This window comes from Ceratina calcarata, unplaced genomic scaffold (genome assembly GCF_001652005.2).
Source record: "Ceratina calcarata isolate Rehan_Ccalc_2016 unplaced genomic scaffold, ASM165200v1 scaffold206, whole genome shotgun sequence".
Classification (NCBI taxonomy): domain Eukaryota; kingdom Metazoa; phylum Arthropoda; class Insecta; order Hymenoptera; family Apidae; genus Ceratina; species Ceratina calcarata.
The window spans coordinates 62,214-73,855 of record NW_017142243.1 but is presented as its reverse complement, the minus strand read 5'-3'; the positions used below and the strand labels follow the sequence as shown (position 1 = coordinate 73,855).

General features: G+C 37.5%; 1 protein-coding gene across 5 annotated transcripts; it reads left to right on the top strand.

Annotated features, from left to right (window-relative positions):
- Positions 1-1,069: 1,069 nt before the first annotated feature.
- Pcl (polycomb protein Pcl) lies at positions 1,070-10,935 on the top strand. 5 transcript variants are annotated; one of them, XM_018019797.2, is made up of 10 exons: positions 1,070-1,417; positions 2,455-2,600; positions 2,727-2,927; positions 2,998-3,183; positions 3,274-3,446; positions 3,526-3,721; positions 3,799-4,040; positions 4,139-4,547; positions 4,640-5,198; positions 10,721-10,935. In XM_018019797.2, the coding sequence occupies exons 2-10, from the start codon at positions 2,469-2,471 to the stop codon at positions 10,753-10,755; spliced, it is 2,133 nt and encodes a 710-aa protein (XP_017875286.1). In that variant the 5' UTR covers positions 1,070-1,417; positions 2,455-2,468; the 3' UTR covers positions 10,756-10,935. The 5 variants fall into 5 exon arrangements, with proteins under 5 accessions (XP_017875286.1, XP_017875284.1, XP_017875282.1 ...); XM_018019795.2 differs by having other exon boundaries at positions 4,640-5,360; XM_018019793.2 differs by lacking the exon at positions 10,721-10,935 and having other exon boundaries at positions 4,640-10,629.
- The last annotated feature ends 707 nt before the right edge of the window (positions 10,936-11,642 follow it).

The window sequence follows — 11,642 nt, the reverse complement described above, 5'->3', positions numbered from 1 at the left end:
GCATTTTGTTATTACATCACTGCTGTTATTCATAATCAAATTTTTCAATATTGTACTAAAAAATTTGTTTTGTACTATTTAATCACTTTACATAGCATACACATAATTGCTAGCCGCTTACAATTAGTAAAGAAGATACGTATAATCCTCAGAACTAACTGAATGAAACATCATGTCGATGACATCAGTGACGTAGGATTATTTCCATATAGAACAATCAATTAAATGCAACATAACAAGTTCTTGATAAGAATGCATGTTTAGTAAGATCCTACAGACGCATAATTAAAAAAAGAAAGAGTAACAGGTGTTATCAAAAGGGATGCTGTGCTATGTCATCGGTAAATATAAATATGTGCAATTGGACGAAACTTGTGCGGCTATTTTGCACATGTAGATACACACAAGGAGCATATTAAAGTGTAACATAAAACTTGAGGAAGCCTAGGATACAGCCGATGAGATCTTATGCATGGAAGATGTACCGTTCTAATTGTTGAGAGATTTAGAAATTTCAGGAACGCATTTACTTTCGAAATCTACTATGGCTTAAATAATTAAGACAAGAGTTTATAATTATCAGAGTGTAATAGAATTATTAGCCTCACTGTCATCAATTGTTTATATTATATTTGCACCACGATAGGACGTCCATTTAGCGACCATGATCGTACATATAAATATAAATGCCTTGTACCATGCCATTCCTACATTTCTGCATTCCTACTTTATAATGTACGAGATGAATCAAAACACTAATCCACTTCTTCGTAAATGTTTATAGTTGCTTTCAGGTTAATCATAAAAATGTAAATGTATGTCTAAGCAAAACATTTAAACAAATTATGAGATTTGTAATGTTAGGATATTTATGAAATCAAAATGAATATACGATGAGAGAAGGCTCGCAATGTTAAAATCTGTATTCATTTAATTTAAATACTACTCAAGAGCAATGTGTATTACAACCTTTCATTACAATGAAATGCGGTGAAGAAATAGGCGCCCGGTATCGTTAGACATCCCTACTAGGATCACTGCCACAGCGGTTGCTTGTCTGATCAGCGTAGTATCTAGCAAGTGTTTCCCTGAACATGGCGGACGGTGCTTATTCGAATTTTCAAGGGACACAATGAAAGTGCACCATGTACGCGACGGTGATGCCCGTGACTAAGGGCGTGTGGTAATCCTAAGGGTAGCCGAGACGTGGATACCCGGGCGCCGGCGTGATCGTTACGGTTGCGTGGGTGCCGGTGTGTCGCCGTCCTGACTTCACGAGACAGGATTTTGCCGCGCCGCGATACCCTGCCTCGGAGCGGACCGACCGTCGCGGGGGCCCCCATGGTTGTAAATGGCTGACGGGAATTGGAAAATGAGGCCCGAATGTCGAGCCTGATTTCACGGTCGACACGCTGAGGTACGACATTGCAAAAGTGCACGGAGTTCGAGTGGTACTCGCGCGGCCTCCTGTCCTAGAAACATCACGCACCACCGGGTCCAAGCACCGCCCGGTGCTGATTGTCGAGCTGTACCCGGGGGTTGTTCGTGTCCACTGTATTACCTAGTGTTTTCGTCTGAATCGTTTCGGTTTCCACGATTCCCTTCTGTTCCGTGATTTATTAGAACGGCCGATTTTCGCTCGAGATCTGCTCCTCGACGATGAAAAAGAGTTCTCGGAAAAGTGGTAGCTGTGCTCGTGTGCTAAGTTTCGTCTTGTTTGGAGACAGAGCATTTGTAGGTGCTCTCTCCGTTCGTTAAACGAGAGCGAGAGCGCGCGGGACTGGTTTTTAATGAGATGCCGATCATATGGTCGTTATTTCTTTCGCAGACACTCGCGATTCCTTTTTCGCGATCGCTCGTAACGTATGCTCGTTGTGGCCTGTTGTAATGGAGACACGTACGTAAACGAATGATTCGACGGACGACCATGTATTTCGCATAATTGCGTGAATCTCGTTGAAGCATTATGTGTACGTGCATGTAAGATTTTGCTTTCCTTTCCGTTCCTAGCAAACTGTTTTCTAAGGAAACATAGTGCATTGACAACGTTCTTGAGTTGTGCTATTAATTCATCATCTGTGTACAACTCTTCAAAACATGTTTGACTTCCTGTCTCTAGTTCGATAATAATTTAATACATACATGTAAACATAGCTGGTATTGCAAAAAGTTTCTGTTATAAATTGTAGACACAAGTTGACAAGTTTATCGTGTTGTCTGATAATCTTTTGTCATCTGTCATTAAACGCAAATGGAAGTTGAATGGAAGTTTTAAAAGATAATATTTTCAGTGAAAGTTTGTTGTTTTTTTTGTTACACTTTACTTACTTAACCTTTTGTTACAATTTGTTACACTTTAGTTGAATTTCATTAAATCTAGTAAAAACGATATATTTTGACATCATAATTGATTGGACCTGGGCAACATGCTGTTATTACTTTGTATGATTATAGAAACAGGGTAGAAAATGTCAGAGCCAGAGGAAAGTCTGGCAGCGCCGGATAGCACTACGAGAGAACAGAAATCGGGTTTCTCTCATGGAGACGATGTTCTACTTCAACACAAGGATGGCAAATTTTATCTTGGAACAGTTGTTGAGGTACAGTGCAAACATGTATAAAACTTTGAGATGTAGATTCCTAATTGAAATATAATTGGATTATCATTTATTATTGATTTAACAGAAGTGGAGGTCTTGTATTATATATAAATATTGTTTGTATAGGTGGATTTGGTTAGGGAGAGATGCCTTGTCAAGTTTCTGGATAACACTTCTGCGTGGTCCTCGGTTAAGGAGCTGACAAAGCTCTCAATGCCAGACTCGGATGTTATGTGTGTTCTTTGTAAAAAATCTCAGCCCAAGACTGATGATGACATTATTGTTTGCGATAAATGCGGTCGTGGTTATCACCAACACTGTCATCAGGTAATTAATCGTTTGTAAATGAAAGACATGGTAACCATGGAATAAGTAAAACAAGAATATTTGTTCATAGCCTCAGATAGTAAAGGACGGAGAAGCACATGGATGGATGTGTAAAAGATGTATAGATAGTCAACCAAGAGCATATGAACTTACAGAACCAAAAACTTCTATGGTAAAGGCAAGTATCAGAAAAGTTTGCAGTGGAAGGGACCAACCTCAGCCGCCACCAGATGATATGACAAAGTTGCCGTACGATGTACGTACATATTCTTCTTCTTATTGGTAGTTAGCTTAATTAAGGTAATACCTAACAATAATGGAACGCAACGTTTAATATTTGTTACAGCCTAGTATGTTAAACTGGGATGCGCACCATAGAGTGAATGCAGAACAAATTTATTGTTATTGTGGACTCAATGGCGAATGGTATGCACAAATGTTGCAATGCGCCCGTTGCAAGCAATGGTTTCATGAGAAATGTGTTAGTTGTTTGACTTATCCTTTATACAGTGGAGATAGGTGAGAGAAATTGTTTGTTTAAGTTTACAGTTCGTTTAGCTCTGAATTCGCATGTGATGACCGTGAATATTACTTACAGGTTTTATGTATTCGTTTGTTCAATGTGCAATCATGGCAAGGAATTCGTACGACGACTGGAATTGAAATGGGTAGATCTGGTGCACCTGATGTTGTACAATTTGACTGTTTATAATGCTAAGAAGTATTATGATTTGGACACTGTTATTGTACCTTATGCTAATGACAATTGGAATACTTTACAGCTTCCACCGCGGGTAAATACTTATTCTGAACCACTACTACTTTTTTCTAATTTGCAAATTTCACGGATACGTATATTTGTTGTTAACAGATCAGGGATGTCAGTGCTCAAACACGCAGAGAATCTATACTAGCGATATTGACGAATAATAGAAACAGGTTTAAATGCGGCAGAGAAATAAAGAAGCGTACTACAATATGGGGTCTTAGAGTTAGATTACCACCGCCGTGTCCAATCGTTACTCTTCCAGCAGCTGATGTAATAGATGATGCTGTATTACGTAAATGCTGGGGATCTAATAAAAGACTGCAATATCTTCCTCCGCCTACAGGGTTAGCTATCACTGTACTGTGTTATCCAAAAGAAACTGCGATTATGTAGTCAACTGTTGGACTTTTATCTTATAAAGGGAAACCTTGGATTGTTTCAGGCCGGTATGTTTACCAGAAAGTACAAGACAATTAGCTGCGTTGAAACAAAAAACGGCAGAGAATTTAGAGATTTCTGTGAATCCATCGGACGTTGTGATGCGTGGGACGATTTATCAAAACTCGGAAGCAGAACAAAGTTCCTGCCCGAGCCAGAGTCCACCCAGTCTGTCTACACAGTCGCTGAGAGAAAGGTACAGCGGAGGTGGTTTTGTAAAGAAGTCATTCCCATTCCCTAAACTCAGTTTACAAAGAAGACGGCGCCTGATGGCGTTGGGTAGTTCGCGTGAGAGAATGTTGCGCAAACACAAGAAACGAGAGAAGAGCGACGGAGTTTTAAGCAAAGCTCAGGGTGTTCGAGAAGCTAGATACAGAAAGGCGAGGAAACTACTGAAAAATGCTATAGCAAAGGTATTGTATAATAGAAATATTATTACGCTTAACACCATGGTTGATTAACTGAAAAGAAAAACTATGAAAGAATCGGTTGTTTTATGTTACAGAGTAAGTCTCGAAACTCAGAAACATCGGATCTACCACCGACGCCTCCGACGTCGGTTTCCGGCCCACCTACACCACCGGCAACAACGTCGGGTATATCTGAACTATCTGTGCCTAGTTCTATGGAATTGATGCACTCCCTACCACCGTCGACTCCTGCGGATACGAGCGGGGACGAAACTAGTTCAAGAGGAACATTAGATTCATTTATTCCACCGCCCAAAGATTTCGAAGGCAAGAATAATCCGTTTAGAAATCTGAGCGATTTACTGGGCACGCCTGGCAGTGTGAATCAAGCGAACTCCAGTACTCCGTTACCTTACAACCCATGTCCGATCACGTTACCTTTACCGCTCACTCCTGTTATATCGCAACCGCCACCGGCACGACCAGCAAAAAGACAGTTGTCGGAGAAAGACATCATCGTAGACAGAAACGGACAAGTAAAACGCAGACGACAGCATCGAAGGGGACGCCCATCGCAACAAATACAACAACAGTATCAACCCACCGCAAGTAAAACGGCGACTATACTACCGGCGCGTAACAGCGAAGTTAAAAGTGAGTTTGTAAGGAATTTACGAAGTTCGTTTAACGGTGCCTCGAGCAGTGCTAGTAGTCAAATTGGAAATTGTGTCGATTATGCCTTAAACGGGAGGAGACTGAGACATCGTCAGAACAATGAGAAATTGCCACCCCCGGATTCACAGCCGCAGAAAAAAGGTAGCGTAGCCTCATCCCCAAAGTGTTCACCCGTTAAACAAACCACGCCCGACATATCTCTGGATGATCTTAAGTCATCGGTGAACATATATTTTGGAGCGGCTAATAGAATCGCCGCTGGCGAGAAGTTCGTCATCAAAGCGAAGAGGATAGGGCCGGACGGTCAGCTCCAATACCTAATCGAGTGGGAGGGACTGAATACTTAACAATAAATAATCCGTTTACAATTATGAAATGCATTGCAATCTTATACGATTTCATACATCGAGCAAGAGCAGAGTACCGAATCGCTGCTCCATTCTTTCCTTCATATTTTTCTTCTTGGTTGATTTGCTCGGTGTGTAGAAAAAAACGATTTAGTGACAAATGGACTTTCACGTCACATGCACTGCCATTCGTTTCGTATGTTTACGTATTAAGTATCTATTCATTGGTGTATGATGTGTGACTGTTCTTGCAAATGTAAGTTTTTATTTTTCGTTTTTTCGATAGCTTTATAAAGATACAATTTTATGTAATAGTTAACGACATACTTCATTGCTGGACAATGAATTTGTTTCGTCCGCTTGTTCAAAGTAAAAGGAATAGAGAAACATTGGCTCTGGCTTGTTTCGTTCCATGTAGCACAAGTATAAAAAGTTTGACTGTTCTTTTATTCAATTCCGATTTCAAATGTACCGTCCATGATTACCTTCGACGCATATGAAATTCGATTAACGTTTGTACTTCTATTTTAATACAAAAGGTAAATGAAAGAAACACGTGTGGGAAGGAAGAAAAACATTTACAAGAACAATCAGATACATTGCTTTATGAATTGTATATATTGTAGTATAGTAGTTTCGCAAATTTCGAATGAGGTATAAAGCAGACGAATGTAAAGCAAAAGAGGAGATTAATTTTCGTCGTGTTTTACATTCAGTTAGAGATTGGCCAATCGCTCCTTTTTTTATGAGTTCCGGAGCAGACCATGATCACGATTAATGGGAAGGGTAACCTGAATTTAAAAGAAAAAGCTGACAGTAGTTCCTCTCACTTGAGCTAACATGCTAGCGAACGTTAGTAAGTTAGTGTTTTAAGGAATAAAGAAAAAATATGGAATAAGGAAAAAAGAAGCAGACGTCCTGCAAAGGGTTATTTTTCAATACAATCGTAGAGATAGACATCCGCTTCTGTAACTGCATCTTCTTGAACTGTTAGTCCCACCTCCGAATGACAATACGAACAAAATCAAAAATTCATTCATTCGTTTCGCACATCTCATTATTCTATCCATCGTTGAATTTCGTGCTCATGATACTTAATAATTATTCTAGCCACTAACAATGCAATCGTTGTTCGAGTATTAGAATTAACGAATCGTGAATGGTTTAAGAAGATGAAGATACGGTTCCAGCATTGCTCATTATTATTACATGATTAAGGGGAAGTAACATACATATTTCGTAATAAACGTACGATATAAAACGAGTCGCCAGAACTTGAATGTGCAAGTGGTTGGCCAAAGTTATCTGTGGACGAGAGAGAATATTTCTGCATGCGATTTTTCTCAGCGGAAAGGATCATTTCAAATTCAGGACGTAGCGAATCTTTATAAGAAACACTGTTCTTGTTACATTAAAATAAAAGAAAGCAAAGTAAAAAAGATATAGGTCGCGCGAACGTTATGGATTTCGCGCGTAACGAACGTTCGCGTATAGGCAACATTTTTTCGTGCTTTTAATTTCGTAGAATGAATTTTAAATGGACGTATCGGTGATACTTCATTTAATGAAATTAGAGAATATTCGTACAAAAATTAAGTTGTACCAGGGATCTCTATTTCGTATTAAATTTGAAATTCCATTCGACGGAATTTAATATCAGAATTTATGATTGCCGATTGATGATGAAATGATAACTAAAATGAATGAAATGATAATGAAAATTAAATATTGATAATATTCCTCGATAAAATTCCAAATGGGAGAGTTTACAAGGAAGTCGATGAAGTTTGTAATTATAAACATTATTTCTTAGTTACACAATTCGATTTCTATTTTGTTTTTCAATGAGTCTGATGTGATTAAATTAGGAGATTTAACTTTTAATCTTTCGCAACGAAAATAATATCGTAAGGAGGCTAATAAGTTGCCTGAGAATTAGTCTTTCTTTGAATACCAAAAGTATGGATAGTCGACTAACAAAAGTAAAGGAGGAATCAGATTTCATTAGATCAGTTTAAGCGAATTTTTACATCTATTCATTTCATTTACATCAAATTTGTACGTATTGAAAATACGGAATGAAAATCGTATGTTTTTCCCCGGACACTTGGATGAGGCGAGAGATCCACAAGTCATTCGTGCTTAAACAGACTTATCTATGATAGGTATTTTTTTAAGCGCTATTTATTTAATCTACTATACGTAATAATCATGTTTTTGTATAATAACTCCTTTAGAGAGATTTTTACAAAATCACGACTGATTGTTCTTATTTTTCGTAAGGAACTCGGCAGCGTTTAGACGATCAATTATGGAATCGATCTATGACGTAGGACCTTTCTGCCAACGATTAATTACACGCTTATTTTTCTGTGCATTTCTACTTGCTTTCCTTTCTTTTGAAAGTGAATCTACGTTTCGTTTAATTGTCTTCGTACGTTAGAGAGCAAAGAAAGAAAATGTGTTCAAGTGCGTTCCGATTGTAATCGCATTATATGCCACGAAGTTCGATTCTTGTAATAGCTTTTTGTACAGTGGGTATACTCATAACGGCATGGAATCGTTCCAGTTATGCGAAACTTTATTATACTCTCTAAAGGAAGACGTACGTATGTAGGTGAATATTGGACGAAGACACTGCCAAACATCTCTAAGTTATAATTTAATATACGAAGTTAGACAATATTGCGCTATGATTATGACGTTATTAACTTCTTAATTAAACGAACTGTTTTCTTAATAGCGTTTTCTTTTAGTTTCTCTTTTGTTCTCCCGTTTTCTTGTTCGTTCGTCGTTAAACGTGAAGAATCAGAAAACGGATGGAAATCAACGAGTAACGTTTTCTTCTTTGATTACCCTTTTTCCTGGTACCATTGAAGAAAAAAGAAAAAGAATTACGTGCACAAACTATCTGAAATTCACTACATTACGCGGTCGTAAATCATTCTCTATCCTCTTCTCGATCAGTGTTATTCAACCTTCATCGATTGTTTCTCATGTAACTTTTAAGTAGATTGCTTAGAGAGCATGAATTTAGGATCGACGCTTGCGTCGATGAACCAACGTATTAGCTAAGTTAATCATTTAATCGTTGTGTCGTCATACTGTATCATATTACATCATTTCTTTTCCCGTTTTATTTTATTTGCTACATTTTCGCGATGTATCTTGTAAGTTTCGTGGAAACGACGGTTTTATTGTACGTGAGCTATCCGTTGCAACTCGTTAAGAATTCGAACGATTGACTCGATGGTGACGAAGCGACACGAGCAAGAACGAAGTCGGTTCATATAGGAACAATCATTTCCCCGTACAAAGTCATTGCTAGCCGCTTTGTGGCGAAGCACGATAGTGCTCTAACGTTCATACAGCGTTGGGCAACGAATAAAACCAAATTCTTTTCGATAACAACGAATTAAGTACTGCTGAGATTAATCTAATTTGAGCAACAAATTCATTTGCTGCTAATTATTTAGATTTCTTAGATTGTAGATTAATTTAGAAGAGGACCATTGCTCAGAACTAAGTTATTCTTGCTATTGTTCTTTAATTCAAGTTTGCCCGACTCTGCGTTCACGCTGGAGCAGAACATTCTTATAGGCACAGACGAGATTGAAGGAAACACGTCCGATTTAGTTCACCGATCATTGTCATTGCGCGGCAATATTTCTTGTCAATATTATCTGTGGACAACTGGATTTCGCGTTTCCTCCCGAGAAATTTCATCAAGATGTACTGCCAGTATCGTATCTTATGTAAATATTCCTTGATCCTCAGACTCCCATTTTCAGATACAACTGTCCCTCAATCTCCATGTCCCACCCTCGTTTTCTAACGCAGTCTTATTCCACGTGGAATATGCATAGCTGTAACGTAAATATCTGTACACAATTATGGGCGGAAAAACCGATGATGAGGAGCGTTTTTCTCCTCCTCGGTTCACTTTCCGATGAATGTATGCGTGCGTGCCAGTCATGGTTCTCGCTCTCTCGCTGCGAAAAAAGATATCATTTTCCAATTCATCTTCTTCGCGAAGCTTATTTTTCATTTGTGGTGTTACAAAAATTCGAGTGCTGGTTACCCGAATAATTTACCTTTACTCGAGAGAGAAGTTTTCTCGCGAAAGAAACGATACGAGAAAAGATTATCAGAGAAAAATTATTAGCTTCTGAACGTCTCGAACCGTGGGAACAGTTTATAAATTGTAAATGCACTGTTCCACTAACTTTTATATGAGCAATTCATTCCTTTCTCTTTAACAAATTGATCTCCGTCGATATACTTTACTCCGTACGTATGGATGCCAACGAATTGCTAATAATTTTTCTATGATACTAAATTATCTGCATTTTATCTAACAGTTTATTGAACTATAAACATTTCGTTTCCGTCATACAAGTATTCTTCGACATTTATTTTGAATTAATTATTCTAAGATTCTGATAAGTTGTTTTAATGCTGTTTCTCAATTTATTTATTACAAAATTAAAACATTTTATCCGTGCGAAGAGGAATGTACGTGTGAATGAAGAGCTCAAAGAGACAACAATTATGAAAGTATGATTGAGTTTGCTGTACGATCGTCGCCTGTAAATAGAAATAGAAATCGAAGAGAATTGAGCTGGCAGTTGCGATTGAAAACTGGAATCGAATTCGTCCTCAATTCGCTTCGATTGTTTCAGACAGTGTGAAATTATCAATAAAAAGATAAAAGTTACGGAGAAGTCTTCAATAAAATGATTCGTCGAACTTGACAATTTTCAATTGTGGAATCTTGAGAGTGAGGAAAAATAAAAAATGAATCGTGACGATTTTTAGTGTGATAATTGAGATACTTGCGATACCTTAATCACGTTCATTGAAAAGAATTTCCATTCTTAAAGATACCTTAGCAGTGAGATTGAGAGTAAAGATGAGAAGGAGAGAAAGGGAAAGAAAGAATGAGAGATTGTATATAACTACACCGCCTGCACTTTGTACGAATATTGCGATCGTCGTTGTTCAGCGACCATTTTTGTTTCCTTTCGTCGTTTAATAAAGTGAATTCTTCATCATCTCTTCAATTTGACGAACCTTCATTCTCTACACTAACGTGATCTAATTACATAGTTTCAAAAAATGCTGTGTAATAACATTTTGTTATCTTATTTTCAGTAAAGGACATCGGGGACAGTCGGTTCGCCCGTTGAAGAGAACAAATGCAGAACGAATGAAGTGTATGTTCGGGAAATATTTTCAGGTTTTTTTATTTTTTATTGTTATAATACAATTTGATTGTTGTGTAAAATCTGTTGTAATATACTTAAGAAAAGAAGTATCTATGCTTACATTATTTAAGGAATAAAACGCGGAAGCATAGCACAATAGAACAGAACAACAACCCTATCGTGAATGTTAGATTATCTTTATTATTACATCTGTTTAAAAGACATAACTTATTTATAAAAAAAAAATATGAGAATCGGGATACCGGAACTAAAAAGAGGGGGACGATGAGAGGAAGAGGGACGCGGGCCGGAGAGGGGCAGGATATAATAATATAAGACCGAAACAAATCCTTACAATTACAGAATACTTAATACTAATAAAACTCAGTACTTTTTACAAGTTACAAGGAATAACAAGATCTATCATAATAAATTGGGAAATTCTCTAACTTATCATAGATAACTGTAAATCGGAACGTGAAAACTTATCCCTATATCGTTTTCTTTCTTAACACAGTGAAAAATCGGTGCTACGTAGTCAAGATTTCATTTCCAACACGTTGTCAATACGTTCTTTTTGTTCTTCGTCTACACCGCAATTAACAACCTACCGATTTATATACAATTTTTACGTGTTCCCACAGTTACATAGAATTCTTATAGAGATATAAAATTCTGTTATTTATATTTATTGTCTGATCGCATCTTGTCTTTTACAATATACTATTATTATTATTATAAAAAAGAAGGAAGGAGATAACGTATTAACATACCTCTTAATATTTTCGTCGTTCGCTATTTGGCAGACTTCTGGTGGCTTTTAACAAATATAAAGGCAGTCGCGTGAAGATACACTTATATAATTCGTT